The sequence below is a fragment of the Nelumbo lutea genome, chromosome 4, assembly GCF_056320005.1.
Source record: "Nelumbo lutea isolate HS-2025 chromosome 4, American lotus-T2T, whole genome shotgun sequence".
NCBI classification, from domain to species: Eukaryota; Viridiplantae; Streptophyta; class Magnoliopsida; order Proteales; family Nelumbonaceae; genus Nelumbo; species Nelumbo lutea.
Genome location: NC_142687.1, coordinates 82,135,384 through 82,157,173, shown reverse-complemented (window position 1 = coordinate 82,157,173; position 21,790 = coordinate 82,135,384). Strand labels below are relative to the sequence as shown.

General features: G+C 42.4%; 1 protein-coding gene across 2 annotated transcripts in view; it reads right to left on the bottom strand.

Moving 5' to 3' along the window:
- SMC3 (structural maintenance of chromosome 3) overlaps positions 1-10,495 on the bottom strand; it is a 41,597-nt gene extending 31,102 nt beyond the window's left edge. For both annotated transcript variants that reach the window (XM_088983540.1, XM_088983541.1), the window contains exons 1-11: positions 10,146-10,495; positions 9,961-10,050; positions 9,745-9,846; positions 9,453-9,629; positions 9,228-9,358; positions 8,601-8,679; positions 8,364-8,521; positions 8,199-8,274; positions 7,823-7,951; positions 7,611-7,755; positions 6,539-6,669 (exon numbers count right to left, since the gene is read on the bottom strand). In XM_088983540.1, the coding sequence (XP_088839666.1) occupies positions 6,539-6,669; positions 7,611-7,755; positions 7,823-7,951; positions 8,199-8,274; positions 8,364-8,521; positions 8,601-8,679; positions 9,228-9,358; positions 9,453-9,629; positions 9,745-9,846; positions 9,961-10,050; positions 10,146-10,301 (1,374 nt within the window). In that variant the 5' untranslated portion in view covers positions 10,302-10,495. The remainder of the gene's footprint in view (positions 1-6,538; positions 6,670-7,610; positions 7,756-7,822; positions 7,952-8,198; positions 8,275-8,363; positions 8,522-8,600; positions 8,680-9,227; positions 9,359-9,452; positions 9,630-9,744; positions 9,847-9,960; positions 10,051-10,145) is intronic.
- Between the last annotated feature and the right edge of the window lie 11,295 nt (positions 10,496-21,790).

Sequence of the window (21,790 nt, the reverse complement as noted above, 5' to 3'; positions counted from 1 at the left end):
GATATTCTTTATAAATATTTTTTTCTTTTTTTTTGAATTTTTTAACTATTTTGTATTTTTGTACCTTGCTTCAAAAAGGCATGCACCTCGCCTTGTGCTTCTAAAACACTACCCTATACTCAACTCCAACACTAAACCTTGCAACTACGCTCTACTTTTAATTTCTCCATGTCATTGGGTTTCCACCCACAAATGTACAATACCCACTAGTGGATTTTCTATCATCCACAACACCTGCCCAATCAACACCTATATACATTTCCACTTTCACATGGTTATGTTTGCTGAATAGAAAACCAATCCTCAAATACTTCTTTAAATACCTAAGAATCCTTTCTACAACCTCTAAACGCGATACCTTGGGGGAATGCATGAACTAGCTTAGAACCGCAATAACATAAGCAATATACGGGTGTGTCAAAAACAAAAAGCAATCTTCCCACTAGTCTCCAAAACTAACTTACATCTTTCAAATGATCAACATCAATAGGGGTATCTGTTGACTTTACACCTAGTTTATATGTCTGTTGTAAAAGATCAAGGATGTACTTCCTCTAAAAGATGAAGACACCCTTTTTTAAGCAAGCAAACTCAATCTCAAGAAAGTACTTTAGGGGACCCAGATCTTTCGCCTCAAATTGGGAAGATAAGATCTCCTTCAACTTTTGTATCTCAAAACCCCAATTCACTGTAATGATGATGTCATCCACATATACTATCAACACTATAACCTGCCGTTGACATCTCTTAACAAAGAGAGTGTGACCAAACTAACATTGTTTGAACCCTACTTACTGAACTATCATATGAATCCTAATAAACCATGCTCTGGAAGATTGTTTTAAGCCACATAGAGGCTTTCTCAACTTGTACACCTTATTTTCACTCCCTTTGGCACAAAAACCCGATGCCTGAACCATATGTACTTCCTCTTCCTAATCATAATTCAAGAAGGTATATAATTCAAGAAGGTATTTTTTAAATCAAGTTGGTGCAACTCCAAGTCAAATCGAATTCAACTTTGCCACTAAAGCAAATGTCTCATCATAATCAACATTGTAGATTTCAGTGCAACCCTTTGCTACCAGCCTTGTTTTGAACCATTTTACTGTCCCATCCACCTTGTGTTTCACTGTAAACACCCATTTACTCCCCATTAGGTCTTTCCCTTTTGGAAGATCCACCAACTTACAAAGTGTGATTCTTATGGAGGGCATTAATTTCCTCCATAGGATTTGTTCATTCAAGGTAAGTCAAAGCCTTTGCCATATTTTTGAGTATGGGAATATTATCAACGACAGAAGAGAAAGCACAATAAAAGGGAGAAATATGGCCATATGACAAATAATGGGTAATGGGGTGTTTGGTAGTGCATGACCTAATTCCTTTTCTTTAGGCAATAGGAATCTCAAGATTATTCCACAACTAAAATGGGAACAGGAGAATCAATAGGAACAAGGGTGACTGGCTCAATTGGACTTACCTTTTGGGAGTCTAACAATGTCGGTTGCTCAAGTTAGAACATTGTAAATCTCAATGACGCTTACACAAGAAGACAAAAAGGATCAGGATCCAAAATAGAAGGAAGAGAAACTTAACAAACCTACTCCTCCATACTACTCTCCACCTGAGGAGAAGCAATGTAGAATGGTTTAAACTCAAAAAAGGAAACATCAATAAAGACAAATATTTACAATCAATGTGATGAAAACACTAGTAAAACCCTTTTGAGAGGAAGGGTACCCAAGGAAGATACATGAAATAAACCGAGGGTCTAACTTACCACGGGAAGGAAACAAATCATGAACAAAAGCACAACAACCAAACACTCTCATAGTGTCAACTAACACTACTCGAGAGCATCACATTGGGGTCAGAACCATATTAGCTACATTATACTTCTTTCGGCTTTGCATCTTACCATGTTCTTGGTTTTTTACTACCACTTCGGCTTCCCAATGAGATCCCAGTAAGTATCAAGTGTATATCTTGAACGCTAGCAATGAGTACACCACAACCTGTCTTTATCATCAAACTTCTTGGCATCACTCTTCTTTCCCACATTATTGCCACTCGTTGCAACCAAGGCCATATGTTGCTCCTCCTCAATTGTTACTATCACACTCTGTCTACTTTCCTCAAGTTGGACCAAGGCATACACCTTTTGGACTGAAGGCAATTCACTACTCCCTATGATCTGAAGACTAAGAGGCTCATACACAAGGTTTAATCCCAAGAAGAAAGAAAAAAACATGCTATCGAGACTAACTTCTCATAAGCTTTGGCGCCACCATCATGTCTAAGGGAAATCCTCCTCCTCAAGTGCCTACTCGTGACACCTCTAATGTGATCGACAAACTAAGGGGCACCTTACTTCAACTTGAAAAGAGTTGCCTATCTACATTTGTTGCTTTGCACACAACTTTCAATGCCTTTGTAAAGTCAAGAACTATACTTTATTGTCATGCCTCATCTCCTAGCTCTTGGATAATTAGCACAAGAGCCAGTGATCATATAAATTGTATGCCTTCTTATTTCACCACTTATAAGTTATTTTCAAGGTAAGATTACCATTGTTGATGGATCTCAAATTTGAGTGAAATTAAACTTTCCAACAACCTTTCTCTGAACTCTATACTACATGTTCCACAATTGCATAGAAATCTTCTATCTATTAGTTCCCTTACCAAAACCCATAATTGCTCTACAACCTTCTTACTTTCTCACTATGTCTTTCAAGACCTAAGTATAGGAAATATGATTAGCAATGGGCATGAAGCCAATTGAGTTTATATTCTTGATCAATCTCCAAAGTTAGGGTTAATGTTTGGGGACATTATTATATTCCAAATATGAGTAGCCACAAATATTTCATTCTTTTTATTGATGACTATTCATAGTACACATGGTGTATCTAATGAAAAGTCAAAATGAAGTACCCTCAATTGTTAAAAACTTCTTCAATATGGTGGAGACCCAACTTAAGAAGAAGATTAAAATGATTATATTTGACAATGCCAAAGAGAACATCAAGAAGCACTTGCAAGCTTTCCTTGAAGAGAAAGGGGTAATTCACTAGAATTCTTGCTTTCATATCCCCCAACAAAATGGGGTATCATAAACAAAAAAACAGAATTCACTCATGAACCCTTCATCTCCAATCTCCTCATCAACTTCTTTTTTATGCTTTTCAACTCCATCTCAAGGTCTTTGGGTGTGTCTACTTTGTCCATGACATGAGTCCTACACTGAAATTTGACCTAAAATCTATGAAGTGTGTCTTCTTGGAATACTCATCACTTCAAAAGTGGTACCATTGATGTGTTCCTTGTTTTGGTAAAAGATATATGTCCAAAGATGTCACCTTCTTTGAGTCTACTCTGCTCTTCTATTCATCGTGTCTTTCTCTTCAAAGGGAAAGCGTTAGTAAAGATAAGACTCATTTTTGCATGTCCATTCCTATTTTAGTTGCAATTGATGTTCCCAATCCCTCTTCTTCTCCTCCTACATGTGGTGGTAGTAGTGCTCCTCATATGACTTGGCACCAGTGGTTTGTTAGATGAAAAAAGAGGGTAACTTTGAAGATTGAATGTACATTACAATTTGAGTTCCTTGATCCAAGCAATTTTGAACCTAAACCTTTACTTGCTTTTTATGCTTGTGTTGAATCTATTATTAAACCTCCTAATGTGAGTCCTAAGCTTTTTCTTATCAGCACAAACAGTAATTTGTTAATGCTTGGAAAAATTATAGATCCTTTGTAGCCCAAATACATAGGAAACCAGAATGGCCACCCTGATTACCATGCCCCCTTTTTACTAATACAGATTACAACATTGCCCAAAATAAAGTGTATCTTCCCACTCTCTATTTTACGAGAACATATGTCAATCCATTTGTTGTTCTTTTTACCCATCTAAAGCTAGTGTTACAACTTTTTGCAAGGTGGTCAATTTCCTTGAAAGCAAATTTATATTTCCAAGGAGTTGAACTAGTTTGTTTTGCCTAAGAAATAATCAATAAGGAATCTCCTTCCACTTCAAGCTCTCTAACACCAATTTGTGTTTCCAATTTTAGTCCTTGTAAGAGAGTCATCGTCTCAGCCTTAACCAAGCTGCCAAATCCAATTGGCCCAAAGAATAAAGCCACAACTGCACCTAGATGGTTCCTAAAAACTCCCCCTATACCCGCCCTCCCCAGATTACCAAGGGAACTCCCATCAAAATTTAATTTCAATTTGTTTGGCCTTGGAGCTTTCCATTCCATTATCACTACTTCTTTGTGTGTATCTATTTGTACCACTTCAGACCATTTCCATAATAAGTTATTTGTGGAAACATCTCTAAACAGCTCCAAAGTTTTAGCCCAATGTGCAGATCTGATACTTATGGATTCAATCACTTCCTCCATTGACCTACTCTTTTCTTGGAAGATTCTTTGGTTTCTCTCCTCCCAAATGGCCCATACCAAGGCTGCTCTTGTGATTTTCCATAGAGATCTTCCCCTTTTCTTAAGTTGCTTTAAGAAACTGGAGTTAAATAGGCTAGCCACATCCTGAGGGGGTACCCATCTGCAATCAAAAAGAGAGCAGAAGTAGTCCTAAATACAAGTTACAAATGAACAAGAAAGTAGTAAATGTGAGTTCTAACCTTGACCTCCCTATTACAATTCGTAAAGCAAAAAGGACCTGTGCTAAATGTCCTATCTCAAATTATGTCTCTTATGATACCTCATTACCTTCCTATTGTACCTATCCCTTACAATGTTACCAAGGCAGTGCAGTTCCCATATTGGAAGGATACTATGAATCGGGAGATGGAAGCTCTCATAAAAAACCAATGAAGGGAAATTGTTCCTCTCCCAATCTCCCAAAACGTAAAATTCTTGTTGGTTGTGAGTATACACTATGAAGCATAAAGCTAATGGCTCAAAGGAAAAGTATAAAGCTCATCTTGTGGCAAAGGTGTGTATCAAAGACACTTTGGTGAACTTCTCTACCAATGTTTAACTAAACTTGACATATCATATGCTATGAGTGGTGTCCAATGAATAGAATATTTGCCTATTTGAAGGGGTGTCCAAAAAAACAGAATGTTGTATTTTTTATCATGAGCATCTTAAGGTGGAGGCCTACACTAATGCTGACTAGGTATGTTCTATTGATGATAGGCATTATACTTATGTTTATTATACCTTGATGGGTGGTAATATTGAACCATAGAGTAAGAAGCAATCTACCGTGGCCCGATCTAGTGCAAAGGTAGAGTACAAAGCTATGGCTCATAGAGTTTCTAAATTGTTATGGTTGAAGAACTTGTTGACAAAGATGGGAGTACAAACTAATACAACAATGATTTATACTGTGACAACCAAGCTGCTATAAACATAACCCACAATCATGTTCAACATGATTGCATACAAAGCATATAGAGGTTCACGAGCACTTCACTAGAGAAAAAGTAAAAGTGGAGAGACCTGTTTACCTTTCATGAGGTCTAAAGATCAACTAGTTGATTGTCACACTAAAGGTGTTCCCAAGCCAAAAGTTGGCAACAAATTGGGCAAATTGGGCATGATAAATCTCTATGCTCAACTTGAGGACGTTGAGAGTATAAAGGTACTTTTGTCTTATTCTTCTTCTTCTTCTTTATCTCTTAATCTTGTGTAACTATTTCAATACTTTCAATAATAATGCTAATATAATAAGTACTTAATACAAAAATTATGTATTAAATTAGCAACTAAAGAAGGTTATAATTTGACATAATAAAATTTAGGAGGAAGACTAAGTGAAAGGGAAAAAAGAGCAAGGGTGGAGATGGTTTATTTAATATAAGAAGGGGAGGATGAAGGAGAGAGAGAGAGAGAGAGAGAGAGAGAGAGAGGAGGAGGAGGAGGAGGAGGAAAAAAACAAAGAAAAGAAAGAAACTTCTTGATATTTCTATTCTTTTTTAAGATAAATAAAAATCAAAATTTATTAAAGACAAGAAGGAGAATACAATAAAGGGTAATAAGATATCACCCACCAAAAAAGGCAATAAAAAATCAAACACCCTCCAGCCCTCCAATAAAAAGAACCTCCCAAGACACAACCCAAATCTATGAAGACATCAAAAAGCCACCCTACAAGACCTCAAATAATCCAAAAGGTTCAAACTCACCCAAACCCGAAAACTAAAAACACCTCTGCCCTGAAAGAAGCTAAAAAAGAATCTTTTATCCTTGATTAAGCCTTATCTAAAGCATATTCCTTTTCCAATTCCATGAAGATCTTCCTTGCAGATATCTGAATCAAATATTTCTATTTTTTTCTTCATTTCTCTTCTCAAAACCTTTGGATCTTTTAAATATCAATGGTAAAACTTTAAAACAAAATATAAACAATACATTGCTATAAACAAGGCATTTAGGTGAGGGGCACCAAGTCAATGCCTAGGGAAGCACCCAAGCAATGAGGTGACAATTGTGAAGAAACATTGAATTACTAGCATTATTCACAAATATTGTTATAGATATCAAGATAACATATAAAGCTTACTTTCTCTTTCAAAAGAACACTTTCAGCAGATGCAACGTCAAGTTTTCCTTTATGTTCAATCAACTCTTTCTCCCAAGGTTCCAATGCTGTGCGGACTTCGGCAAGCTCAGAGAGGAACCTCTCAGTTTCAACTATTTTAAACCAAATCATAGATGGATGTAACAGTTAAAAAACTAAAGAATTTAATGATTAAACCCATAGAAAAGAACAAACATGAGAAAAAAGTAAACTTAGGTGATCAAAAGCATAAAAGAAAACATATCTTATAGAAAATAGAGGTAGCTGCAAATATCTAACCTTAATAGGTTAACACAAGGAAAGAAATACAAAGACCGGTAACAAAGAGAACCAGTAATATCACTACAGCTTAAACAGCAATGTTTACCAGCATGAGCAATGGCATCTCAAAGAAACAATTCTATATTCACAAGTGTGCATGGGACATTTATGGTTTTATTGTTTGAAATACCTATAATAATATATTCTTTGATCTAATGCAAGTTGAGAGGTCAATAGAGCTAGGGCAGGCCAATGAGGGGTAGAGAAAGATACGATTCAGTTCTCCTCTCCTATCTTTTCTTCCTCTTTTTTTCTCTCTCATGAACATCTTCTCCCTTCCTTTTCTTCTCTAAAACCAGGATTATCGCGAGATTATGTTTCTCCTATGTTGTATCATGTTTGTTGTAAAACCAATAATCTTTTTTTGTTATTTCACAAATTATATTAATGAATAACGTGTGCTTCATGCAAGAAACCTTCGCCATTATTACTTAAAATCAAAAGTAAGTGATGCATGTCTGAATTTTTAGACCAAGTTACTGCAGTTCTCCGTATTTTTTCTTTGTTTCCTTTTCCAATATCAAGTTGCAACAGCAGCCTTTCATCCTTGCATGCTAAAACTGGCAATTTTGAAGTTCGAGGCCTGGCATAATCTCATAACTATACAAAACGCATGCTGCTTTCCTTACAATAGTTCTATTACCTGTGTTCCTATGGTAGTGAACCATTACATTGTGCCATTGGCATACAAACCAGCATGTTACTCTAAATATAATAAAGGAAAGAACACCACCTTTAGAGCTCCCTTTAATTTCTTCTAAAACTTTTTCCTCATTCAACAGGTGTTGTTGTAGTTTGGGAATTTCCTCCTCGAGTTTGGAAATCTGATTTCTCGACTCCTTGGACTCTTTCGAAATTTCTTCAATCTTGGATGAATCCTGCAATGTATGCAAAAGAGTAAGGCTTATGCAAATACTCAATTAGAAATTGTTATTCCCCACAGACCTTTACAAGCTTGTCCTCCAATTTCTTGATTTTTTGCTTCATGTGCTTCAAATCCTCCTGGCATTTCACATCCTGCCTTTCGAACTCCTTGAATGCATCTTTACAGGTTCTGAGATCATTATCAAGTTCCTGAATTGTATCAAATGCAAGTATTACTCAGTTCATAACCCCAATAAATTTTGAAGCAATAGTGAGAAACCTGAGGTAGTAAATGTATTGTGCTAAAATTAAAAAACACTGAAATACTTTAACATATTTTCAAATACTAACAAATAGAAAGCAAAGAAAGTCAAAATATCTAATATTAAAAATGCAATTACAAATTAGAAAGGTTTAGGGAAAATAGAAAATAAAAAATTAGAGACACAATGCACACCTCATGTCTTTTCATATACTTATTGTGGACCACCTCGAGATCCTTCAACAATTTGGTATTTTCCCGAATCTTCTCCCTGGAGTAAAATAAAACAAAATTTGATTAAATCTTGCAGCATTTGCAAATCAGCATTAACTGCGATGGGAATGATAATCCAGAAGCAACCTTTCATTCTTGAGATTTTCTTCCAAGCTGGAAACATCTGTTTGCAGTTCAACCACATGAGAGGCAGCATCCTCAGAGGCCAATTTGGTGGCTTTCTCTTGCCATTTCAACAGTGACAATTCCTTCAGCATGTACGACTCTGCTTCATTCTTAGCATCCTGCATGATAAAATAATAAAATTCAACAATCAATCAGTTAATGGTACGGGAGGTAGACAGACACAAAATTCACACCTACCTCCAAGCTATCTCTTTCTTTCTCTGCTAATTTCACCATTTGAACCACTGAAGATCTTTGCTCATTAAGGGATTCCAACCTGCAACACCAAAAAGGAATGCAGATATTCATTTCACCATGTCAATAATCTCATCAGGTAAAATTTGTTCAAAGGATAAAAACCCATAATAGTTGTAGAGAGAGCCCCAGTGATTTAACAGCAAATCATCATTTAGTATGACTTATAGTTAACCTTTAACAATGGAACATAGTTGCGAGGGAAACCATTCTTGATATGATAAGTTATCTTATTAGGAACTGTAGCACCTAAATTTAGAGTTATTCAAATTTCACTATGGATGTGATAGCTTAACATAGTTATTTCATTGGGTCACAGGGTAGATCTGCCTTCAGAAGGTCAAGGAGAAAGTACTAGCTCTTTATAAAATAGAATACTGCTGAACAAAGAGTTAGAATATGGTTCCCAAATTTTCAGTACTCGAGTATAGATAAATACCCTAAGGAAATGACACACTAAGCGAAGGCCTAGAGTTCATGGAAGCGTGATCTTAACAAAGAACAGGGCTATAGATAGAACATAACAAAAGTAAATTCGTCAACAGAAGAAATTGCAAACATGGAACTCACTGCTTATATGATTCTTCAATCTTCTCCACATATTTGTTAGTCCCAATAATGTCCTCGAGATATTCAAGAAACCCTTCGTCATGGGGCCCCTGGCCTTTCGGCTTCATCAATGAAATTTGTTCCACTTCTCCCTGAATAACAATTAAACCATGAAAATTTAGACCTTAAAGACCTGTAGCAGAACTAGTTTCCCCGATCGCTGAAGAGTGAAGACACGGCGCCCACCTGAAGAATTAGAAATCGGTTGTTGTCCAAGTCCACTCCCTTCCCTTTCAATTTCTTTGTTACCTCCGTGAAGTTACTGCTTCGGTCATTAATATAGTACTTAGACGAGTTGTCTCGGAAGGCAACTCTTGTAATGACAAAATCACTCCCCGGTACAACTTCATAGGTTTCGTCCTCCTGTAACCACGAGAAGGGTTATCCTAGTTTGGACGCAAAAAACAAAACACCAAATTTTTTAATTATTATGGATATGATGAAAGAAAGCAAAAGGTGGAGGGGGGAGTGTAATTACTAGATCAATTATCTCTTGAAAGTGAACGGAGACGCCCGCACTGTCCAGATTCTGGTAATTGGTGGAATTATGGATCAGTTCTGAAACTTTGTTTAGGCGCATCTACACACATTATCAACAACAGAAATCAGTGATGCCGCCATTAAGTAAGTTTTCTTTTCGTCGGTTCATGAAGGATAAATCACCGATCTGAATAGAGTAATGGTGGAGATTAACCTGCTTAGCCCTCTTACCGAACACAAAGAGCATGGCATCTATTACATTACTCTTCCCGCTGCCATTGGGGCCGACAACAGCCGAAAAGCTCTGCAGAGAAATTAGGTCAGAATCATGGAAGATAAAGGGCCTTAATAACCAGTTAGCAAAGGTAAGAACTAACAGCCCAAAGTCCCAAACCTAACCTTGTGAAAGGGCCCGACCCTTTGCTCTCCGGCATATGATTTGAAATTCTTCATGACCATTTCTTCAATGAACAATCTCGGTTTCCTGCTTCCTCCCCGTTCGGACTTTGAGCCACAGCCAATGAGCTCATCGGAGACCTCGGCCGGAATCCCCATCTTCACTTCACAGTCTACACCCACCCAGAAATTTCCAACCAGAAACCCCCTACCGAAACGAGGAGAATTTTGAAAGATCTTCAGCAAGCAACACACGAATGAATGAAGGCGTTCAACAGTTCAAGCAACAAATCGATCTCTCCAGTCGGCCGTCCTTCCTCGCGAAATAGAATGACGCGGGAAAATATAAAGCGGGATACTAGTTGAGCCATTTCAAAATCGAGCGAGGCTACCACTGTACGGTTCGGGTCAAATTCCGAAACATACCCTCGGGTTTACTTTTTAACTAATTCAACCCTTGAAGTTTGCGTTAAACTATTTATTGCACCCCTCCTACAACATGCAAAATACCATTTTCCCGTGATTTGGTATTTTTTGTAATCTAACACCGCATATCTCATGGAACCCACTATAAAAGTGAAACCCCTCAGGTATGAGGTGTGCGGTAAGTGATCATGTGATCCATGGACCGTGTTTTGTTGGTATGTGATCCAAAATCTTTTGCTATATACCCATATTAGCGGGGCGCCACTGCATTGCAGAGACCATAAGAATTAAAAAAAAAAAAAAAACATTGAATAGATAATTCTATTCATATACACAGATTTAAAGTTAGCCATGTGAGTAAATCAAACAAATTAGTTCTGTGTAATTTAATTAATTTAACTTAATTGATTAAATATGGTAAATTAATTAATAATAAATTTAATTAAATACTTGAATTACATTAATTATTCAAAATTTAAAACAAATGATTTTATAATTAAAATTAATAAATTTAAATAATTAATAAAGTCTTGAAAATATATATTTAAGCGAAATTAAATAACTTAATGTATGATATGCACTAAGACGTTTTACCAAGTGTATACTCTTGGAATTGGAGGGAGTGGTTGAATTCTTGGACAAAGAAAAAGAGTGAGAGGAGATAGAATGTTTTAAAATATTATTTTGTTTTTGTTCCATTGAATTTGATTGAGTTGTTAGAGAGATGTCGATGAAAATGACTCACTTAGTCCAAAAATTTTAGGCTTGGTCATAAGTTATGTGTTTAGACTTGGTTTGGGCTTGGTCCTACAAAATTTTAAACCACGCTTTGCCCCAATACTTTAGCCCAGCCCGAGCTCACATTAAGCTCAGAAATTTTCAAGTCAAGCTTGGACCCAACTAAGAGTGTCAATTGGATTGGATTTGGTCCAATCCAATTTAGTCCAGTGTGAGTCCTTTACAAATAGACCAAGTGCAATTCAATCCAATCCAATGAATATATTGGAGCATTTTGGACTGGCCAATTAAATGATTTGACCGTCAATGGACACATATATTCTTATTTTATATCAATAGATTAGGTATTGGCTCAATTCAACCCAATCTAATATAAATTCATTATGGATGGACCTCGTCTAATCCAATCCAATAAATACTTTGGATCATTAAATATAGATTGATCCAATTTAATTAATTAATGTGTCTTATTAGTCTATCAAATCCGTCCAAATTAATTTTGGTTTGGATGGGGTCCAATCCAAAACAGGTCCATTGACATCCCTAGGCCCAACCAACCCAAGACCAACGTAACTAAAAAATACAAGGCTTAGGCCTAGGCTTTTGTTCAAGCATGGCTCCGGGCATGAGTGTGCATTAGGCCCACAAGTTTATAAGTTGGGTTTGTTTCCTGCTTCCAATACTTTAATCGTAGTTCATGACTTGCCTATATGAAGAATTAATTAATTAAATTGTGTAATTAAAAATATTAAAAACATTTATTATATTGTAAACAATATTAAAAGTCCATTCAAAACGCCGACCCCAATTCGGGGCTTGCCTATATGAAATATAATTATAATACTTAATTATATTGATTAACTGAAAAATATACTAAAAACAATTATTAACTTGTAAAATAATATTAAAAGTTCATAGAGAAAGTAGTTGAAGATAAATGAAAAATTAAAAATAGTATTATAGTGGCACGGGAGATATGGTTGTTAACGGGTCAGGTCCAAATAGAACAAGAATCAACCCAACAATAATTACTAAGGATCCAAAATTGAAGCGGACACAATAGGGTATATAGTTTTAGACTCAAAACCGAACCAATTGGTTATAAACACAATTGGCTCTAACTCGTTAGACATAATTATAATTGATGCAATGTGATTTGGACACTCTTAGTTGATGGAAACCCGGCTCCTATCTGGCAACGGACAGTACATGAGAAGAAGAGGGAGGTGAAGAATTCCCGGGGATCTCCCAGGCGGGAACACACCGATGCTTAAGTTAGAACTCTGAGAGAACTATAGAGAATACAAAGAGAGAGCTAAGAGTGCAGATGACGCAAGTTCATTACCTTTGCTTATTGGGGATCGAGGACCTTTTATATTGGAGTTCTGTCAAATCATGCGTAACCGCCTCCGCGGCAGCCGTTATTGCCAGAGCTGAGGTGGCGGGTGCAGGCAGCCGTTGCAAGGTATGGACCTGTCAAGCATGCCACATCTTTCAGAAATGGCAGGCACGACGCCGCCTGACGAGGAATGTGGGCGCAGCCTCCAGATTCAGCAAGTATTGTTGTCAGGCATATCTTTCCTGCAGGTTGCCGAGGTACTTTGCACCGATCTACCTTCGGCCGAGCTACCTTACTTTGAGGTGATGGGGGTGCGTCGAGGTGCTTATGCTTGAGGCGGGCCTTATGCAAGTATGGACAGGAGTGTTAATCGTGCTAACCCGAAGTGTTTCCACTTCGGGATACTTAGCCGCAGGTCGGGGTGTTCCCTTCTCAGGAAGGAAGAGCTCAAGGCTCATTGGGAGGAGCCTGGGACTCCTCGCTTGGAGGGAGCTCGAGGCACTCCACCCTTGGAGAGAATTCGGGGTAAGCTGGTTGTTACTTCCTGGCGAGTTGCCACATCCACCGAGTTGTCCGACCAGGCTCCGACGAGTTCGTTACACCGAGTTATGGCCAGGCTGTCACGTTGAGTTGTCACTTATGCCAGGTCATGTCCACGTGTCCCCATGCTACGAGGTTGGGCCAAATCACCCTCCATCAATTGCCCCCCACTCCCCACGTTGGGGGTTCTGACCCAACGCGAGGAGTCTACGGTGTGCCGGGTGGATTTGGCTCGGAGCTCAGGCCTTTTTTTGTCAGGTAGCTCATTGGTTGGACCAGTTCACTTCTCGGCTCAATCAAGAGCAACCCGGGTCAAGTACAGTTCACGCGTGAACGTCACACGATCTATGGACTCCACGGACGTCAAAAAATGCGCTAAACTAATTTTGCCTCAAAGGTCGTGTAGTCGATTTTCTTGAGAGTCGTCAGATCGTCTTGATCTTGACCGTTGATGCTCGAGTATAGCGGCTATAAATAGTGGGGGTCTTGGTCATTTTTCCCTCGCCATAAGTTCTCAGCATTCGTGTTGAGCTCGCGTCTAAGGTCTCCAGCTCGGGTCAATTCTCCCTAGTTCGGTTACTTTTCCTTGGTGAGTCCCCTTAGCTTTTCTTTAGTTTCCTTATTTCTTCCAGTTCGTTTCTCTCTATCACCATGTCTAGTTTCGATAGTCAATTGGATGAGCCCGAGGTGGGTACCTCAGCTCAGGGTGGCCCTACCGAGGTCCAGTCTTTTCACGAGGCACAGGAGGCCTCTGGTAATCTGGCGTCCACCTCTCACCGAAGACGAATGCCGGAAAAGTTCGGTCCTTCCACCATGACCCTGGAGAAGCTCCGGTATCTTATCCAGTAGTACAATCTCCCCAGAGAGTATACTTACAGCTTGCCCGCGGGTAACTTCCCTTGCGAGCACGGTCCTGATGAGATCGTAATCTTTAGGGAGAAGCTCATAGCCGGGCTCTGCCTTCCTCTTCACCCTCTCATCGTGGAGGTCTTAAAACACTTCAATGTCACCCTAGACCAGCTCCACCCGAACTCCATTCATAATGTGGTTAGGACCATCTCCCTCTGCTTTGACCATCTTCCTCTGCTTCAAGCGTTCTCCCTGAGCACAGGTGGGCCTACTACCTGTCTCCTCGCTCGGGCCAGAAGTTACTGCATAAGTTTCCTAGCAAAGTCCCAGCTTGGAAACAGGACTACTTTGTAGTCCGGAACACCGTGGGGTGACCCTTCCCCACTCATTGGAGGGCGGCTATTTAGGACCCCGACATTATACTGGACAAGGAGACAAGGGAGATGCTCCAATCATGGGCTGAGCTCGGGTTTGATTACAAGGATTATATCGCCGAGAGCAATTTCATACAGGCCGCCTTGTGCCTAGGTAGGTCATCTTACCTAGAGTTAAACATTTTACCTTAGTAGCTTGTACCTCTGAGTTGCTGACGTCGATCTTTGTTGCAGGACCCATGGAGGAAGATAAGCTTAAGGGGGAGAGACTTTTTAGCCATGTGAAGGGGAGAAAGAAGCGAGCTGCCAAGAGAGCTTGCGTCGAGTCTCCGCATGTTCCTACTTCTGAGCTCGAGCTTCCTGATGCCTCTCAGGTCACTGCCGAAGCCACTGATGCCGCCACTGAAGCCTCTGTCGAGCCTATCCGCGCAGCTGAGACGACAATTTCCAGCTCGGGGAGCCAGTAGGGAGCCCGGAGTATGTTGATCCCACAGTGTAGCCTTCGAAAGAGTAAGGGGCTGTCTATGCCGAAGAGGTTACCGAATGGGCCGACCTCACTCATGCTCAGCTCGGGGCCCGAGCTGCCACCCACTCTATGGTGGGTAAGTTCTAAAAACTTTTCTCCCTTTTTTTTTGTCATTACCTCTTCGGTGCTAATCGATCTTCTCTTGTCAAGTGAACTCCGTCGTGCACGCCTTGACCCTTCAGTCCGAGAGGCACCTGAAGTGGGCTCTGGTTGCCGGTGACTCGGCTCACGCAGCCCATACCGATCTGAGGGTAGCTCGTGGCCAAACCCATTAGCTGGAGAGTGATGCTTCAGTCAGAAGAACGTCATCGAAGCACTAATGGCGGAGAAAGAAGAGTTGGCACACGAGAGGGACGGGCTGAGGAGCGAGGTGAATGCCTTCAAGGCGGACAAGGGGGCCTTAGAGCTCGAGGTAAAAGGCCTTAAGGAGGATAAGGGAGCCCTGGAGCACGAGGTGGAGTTCCTCAAGGCTGATATTGAGGAGAAAACTGAGATCTTCACCCAGGCAATAGAGAAGACGAAGGTCAAGGCCGTTACGGACTATGTCAAGTCAAACAGGTTTGATGCCGTGTTGGGGGAGGCCTATCGTAAGGGCTTCAAACTTAGCAGGTGGTTGATAAGGCACACGTACCCCGAGCTTGATTCTAGTGCCATCGCCACTTCACGGATCACGAATGACATAGCCCGTCAAGCTATAGAGGGTCCGGATTCCGAAGAGAAGGGTGGCGACAAAGAGGTAGATGTCACCAACCTGGCTGAAGCTCCCGAGGAGGTCCCGAGTAGAAACGACGAGCCCTCAAAATAGTTATCCTTCTACTATGAGCCTGCGAGCTCAGCTTTAGTTTCCTCTTCTTTTTTTTTTTCTTTTTATATCGAGCTCATTGTATAGAACTCTCCATCAATGAAATTTGTTTTTTTTTTGCCAAGTGTTGTCACTTTATTCTTCTGCCGAAATGATTGCTTTATCCGAGCTATTAGAGTTAAGTGCCCGAAGTAGGGTTTCTCAACTGCCATCACCCCGAACTATCTCCCAATACTTTATAGGGGTGATTTTTATAACATACACAGAGGTGAACGACATAGTAAGGCACATACCCGACCTGTCTACTCCTAGGTTACTTGAATTGATAGTTGTCCCTAGCGGGTCCAACCTGTTGTATACCGAGGTGGGCTATGCACCGTAGGGTTCACACCCGAGCTGCCAGCATCCTTGGCATACTAAGCCTACGTCGCTGAGGTAGTTAGCTCAGAGTTTTAGCCCTTAGGCTGAGGGATTGACTTATAGTCACACTCTCCTAGAGTGTGCCCATGCCGAAGAGGCGACTGAGTCTTATAGTGCCGAGGTCATTGTTAGCTCGGTGTTTTGGCCCTTAGGCTCTGGGAGGGACTACAGTCCACCCCCTCCAGTTCGGTAATTTATAGGTAATATTGCCTTAAGTTGACTATATTCCATGCTCGAGGTACTTGTTTCCCTTCTAGGGTTTGGAGCTCGTATGTACCTTCTCCGAGCACCCGCTTTACTTGGTAGGGTCCTTCCCTATTTGGCCCGAGCTTATCAACACCGGGCTCAGGCACCATAACTTTTCGAACGACCAGGTCTCCGACGCGGAAGTTCCGCTTCTTGACCCTGGCGTTATAGTACCGAACTACTCTCTGATGGTAGGCCATGATCCTAATGTATGTGAGGTCCCATACCTCGTTAAGTAGGTCGAGGTTGGTGCGTATCTCATCTTCGTTTGCTTTGTCATGGTGCGCTTCTAGACGTAGCGTGGGAACCTCAATTTCTGCTGGGATAACTGCCTCGGTGCCATATGTGAGGTTGAAGGGAGTCTCTCCTATAGCAGTCTTCATTGTGGTCCGATAAGCCCATAAAATACTGGGTAGCTCATCCGCCCATAGTCCTTTAGCTCAGTCTAGTCGTGCCTTCAGTCCGCGGAGAATGGCTCTGTTTATGACTTCCACTTGGTCGCTTGCTTGAGGGTGCGCTACCGAGGTAAAGTTTTGTTGTATCCCCATGTCCTTGCACCGGTTTTGGAATTTGATGTCCTCGAACTGTTTAACATTATCGAAGATCAGAACTCGAGGTAGTCTGAAGCGGCATACTATACTCTTCCAGAAGAAGTTCTGCACATGTCGAGCTGTGATCGTTGTGAGGGGTTCAGCCTCAACCCACTTAGTAAAATAATCGAATGCCACCACTAGGAACCTTCTTTGCCCTGTTACTGGTGGGAATAGATCGAGTATGTCGATCCCCCATTATGCGAATGGCCACGGGCAGGTGAGATATTTTAGGTCGATGGAAGGCTGGTGGTGAATGTTGGCGTGTTTCTGACACTTATCGCATTTTTTGACGAGCTTGGTCGCGTCTGCCTTCATCGTTGGCCAGTAATACCCCTATCGTAGTGCTTTTTAGGCGAGAGCTCTGCCCCCCAAGTGTCCGCCGCACAGGCCCTCATGAGTATCGCGGAAGACGAGCTCGGCCTTAGAGGGTCGCAAGCAGCGCAGATAGGGGAGCGTGTAGGATCTTCGGTACATCCGTCCGTTTATCATGACGTATTTGGCTGCCTGACGCTCTACCCTTCTGGAAGCATTACGATCTGCAGGGAGGGTTCTGTGTAGTAGGAAGCTCATGAGCGGATCGATCCAGCTCGACTCTGCTTGAACGACAGGAGTGACCTCCTCTGCCCCCTCTCCCCACGAATGCTAGGCTGAGGTAAGTTCTTTATATACACGGTTCTCATGGTGTTATCACTGGTGCTGGCTAACAGGGATAGGGCATCGGCCTCAGCGTTCTTTGCTTTCGGGATCTGTCGATTGAAGTGTGGTTGGAAGTTGATTAGAGCCTCTCTTACTTTGGCTAAGTAAGCGACCATTGTTGGCTCGTGAGCTTCGTACTCACCAGTAACCTGGTTGACCACGAGCTGAGAATCACTACAGACGACAATGTGTTTGGCTTTCACTTCGTTTACTAGAGACAACCCAGCTAGTAACGCTTCGTACTTCGCCTCATTGTTGGATGCCGTGAACCCGAAGCGTAGTGCATACTCCAGCTTCACGCCGCTTGGCCCGTATAGAACGATCTCAGCTTCGGTGCCCTATTGGTTTGACGAGCCATCTACATGAAGGATCTATGGCTCCTCATCCCAGTTCATGCTTGGTCTCACTAGGAGAGATGCCGCGCTAGTTGCTACTTCGCGGTGCTCGAGCTCAACTAGCCTGGGAGCCTCAAGCTCGCCCGAGCTGGGGGCCTCGTGTTCGATCGGCTTGGGGATTTCGGAGCTAAAGGTGCAATCTATGACAAAATCTGCTAAGGCTTGTGCCTTGATAGCAGTTCATGGCTTGCATTGGAGGTCGTACTCACTAAGCTCGATGGCCCACTTCGTCAACTTACCAGAGACCTCGGGCTTGAGTAGGACTTGCCTCAGAGGTTTGTTGGTAAGGACGATGATAGTGTGAGCTTGGAAGTATGGACGGAGCTTCCGGGCTACAATGACTAGTGTGTAGGCTAGCTTTTCTATCTCTGGGTACCTCGTCTCTGCTCCCTGCAACACTTTACTAACAAAGTAGATGGGTCGTTGGACCCGATCTACTTCTCTTATTAGTATCGAGGTGACCACCTCGTCACTTGCTGAGAGGTACAACTCTAAAATATCACCCTCTTCGAGTCGGGTTAAGACTGGGATGCTGGCGAGGTACCTATTGAGCTCGTTGAACATGATCTGACACTCTTCGGTCCATTCAAAGCCTTTGCTTTTTATTGCCTTAAAGAAACGCAGGCAGCGATTTGCCGATTTGGACATGAAACGGCTCAGAGCAGCTATATGACCATTCAATTTATGAACCTCCTTCAATTTTCTGGGTGGTCTTATTTCTAAGATAGCCTTAAATTTGTTCGGGTTAGCCTCAATGCCACGCTGGTTAACGATGTACCCTAGGAATTATCCGAGGTGACACCGAATACACACTTATTCGGTTTCAATTTCATGTTAATTTTACGCAGAATTTCAAAAAATGAATGCAAATCTTGTATTAAATCATGTGAAAATTGGGTTTTGACGACCATGTCGTCTACATAACATTCTATTTTTCTGCCAATCAATAGTTCAAATAATTTATTTACAAGTCTCTGAAAGGTTGCCTCGACATTTTTTAACCCAAAGGGCATGACCTTGTAACAGTATAGGCCGAGCTCGGTTATGAAGGCAGTCTTTTATTCGTCAGCTGGGTCCATCTTGATTTGGTTGTAGCTCGAATAGGCGTCTAAGAAACTCAGCAACTCATGCCCTAAGGTCGAGTCCACCAGACGGTCAATCATGGGGAGTGGGAAGCAGTCCTTTGGGCAAGCTCGGTTCAGGTCGGTATAATCGACGCACATGCGCCGTTTACCGTTAGCATTTTTTACCAAAACGGGGTTGGCCACCCAGCTCGGGTAATAGACTTCTTTTATAAAGTCGGCTGCGAGGAGCTTCCCGACTTCCTCGTCAACTGCTCTCCATCGTTTTAGGGCTAAGTTGTGTTTCTTCTGTCTAACAGGCCTAACTATAGGATCAATATTAAGCTTGTGAGTTATGATGTTGGGGTCTATGCTGGACATCTTTGCTGCAGACCATGCAAAAACATCTAAATTTTCAAGTAAGAAACTTACTAGTTGGGATCGCAGAGGCTCATCAATAGAAGTGTCAATTTGAAGTGCTCGAGTTGGGTCCTCTGTCAATGCCGGGATGGAGACAGTCTCTTCTGTGGGTGCAACTCGCTCATCGCACTGCTCCCAGGTTGCTCCAGCTCGAGGTCGTCTACCAGCTTGGCTTTTTCTTCGAGGGCGGCGACATAGCACTTGCGGGACTCAAGCTGATCGCCTCGCGCCACCCCGACTTCAAAGTCCGTAGGGAACTTCATCGCCGGATAGTAGGTGGAGACCACCGCATGCAAGGCGTGGGTGATGGGCCGACCTACTATGGCATTGTACAGGGAGGGAGTCGCGACCACCAAAAATCATGGTTGAGCCTTACCATGCTAGGCCAGGTGCCGACCTCCACAGGTACGATGACTCTTCCCAGGGGCCTGACTTCCTCTCCGTTGAAACCTACCAAGGGAGTGCTTGCATGCTTGAGAGCGCTCTCCCGGAGCTGAAGTTTGTCGAATGCTGCTTTGGAAAGGATATCTGTCGAGCTGCCAGAGTCAACAAGGACACGCCTGACTTCAAAGTCATTAATCTTTATCTTTATGACGAGTGCATCATAGTGGGGGTAGTGGACCCCGCGCACATCATCCTTTGTGAAGAAGATCGGGTCTTCCGTCCTTGGCCGCTTCAAGGGATTCTGTTCTTCCTTGGCGGCCTCGCAAGCTGATATCCGAGCTGCAGCCTGCGACGATCGAACCTCCGACGATCACATGAATAGTTCCTCGAATTGGTCTTTCTTCAGGGGGCTGCCTCTATAGCTGCTTTGCTTGCCTACTGGATTCGGGAGCATCTCTACTATGCCCCCCTGCCGACTTGCTTTATCATTATTATTATTTTGTACAAAATTTCTTAAATATTCGCGACAGATGAGTTCCTCTATCTTGTCGTAGAGGTTTTTACAATTTTCGGTGCTATGACCATGGTTTTTATGGAAATTACAATACAAATTCTTATTTCTTACACTTGGATCCGCCTTCAGCCGAAGTGACCACTTCACATACGGGGCATCCTTGATTGCCATAAGGATCTCGGCCCACTTCGCGTTCAGGGGCGTGTAGTTCGTCCTCTCTACTGCTAGAGCTCGGAAAGGCTGACCTAGCCTTGCCCCCCAAGCTTGGTCCTTCTTCTTCTTGCTATCACCATGAGTTGAGGACTCTGTTTTCCTTTTTCTTTTCTCAAGGGCCTGTTCACCTTTCTGGTTGATCTCCTCCTCCGTCCCTATGAACTAACCTGCGAGCTTGAGGAACTCGGTCACAGTCTTGGACTGATTAACAACCACATGCCACTTGAATTCTTTGTGCGTGATGCCCCTCTTGGCCGTAGTGAGCCGAACTGCGGGTTCCAGGTCGGGTATCTACAGACAAGCATCATTGAACCGCTTGATATAACTCCGGATGGACTCTCTTTCCCTCTGGACTATGCCAAGGAGGCTCTCCTGGGTTTTGGGGCACTGCTTGCTGGTGACAAAATGAGAAGTGAAGACTTGCACGAAATGCGCCCAACTTCTTATTGATCCGGGTGCAAGGTTCCAATACCATGTGCAGGCCACCCCTTTGAAGGTGGTGGAGAAAGCCACGCACATGCAGTACTCGTTGGCCCTCGCCAAGTGCATATGGGACTGGAAGGTGTCAACATGGTCATTCGAATCGAAGGATCCGTCATACTTATCCAACGGGGGAACTTTAAAGTCCTTGGGCATAGGAACAACAAGGAGTTCTATAGATAGGGGGATGGAACTGAAGCGGAGTAGCTTTTACCTCACCCGAGCTTACCTTTTCCTTACCCTTGAGCTCGGGCAGGTCGTGAGTGGCAGCTCGGTGTGCTCGGTGGCACCTCCGCTGCTTCTTTGCTGGCTCGACATTAGTACTACTGGCTCGACATTAGTACTGCTGGCCTCTGTGTTATCGAGCTCGATGGGCCTAGGGAGGGGCTTGGACTACTATTGGTAGCTACGAATTGAGGGCCTTGCCTGAAATCCACGACCAGTACCTCGAACTGGTTTTCGGCAAGTGGGAGCTCAAATTGCAAATGCTGAGGTGACGTGGGCCTAACTAGCCGAGAGGCCCTCGACCTGACTGTAGGCTGCGAGGCAAGGGTATCTGGTCTCTCCTTCCTGCCGTGAGACGATGCCGAGGTCTCTCCTCGGCGAGAAGGATGTTCGTTTTGACGGCGAGG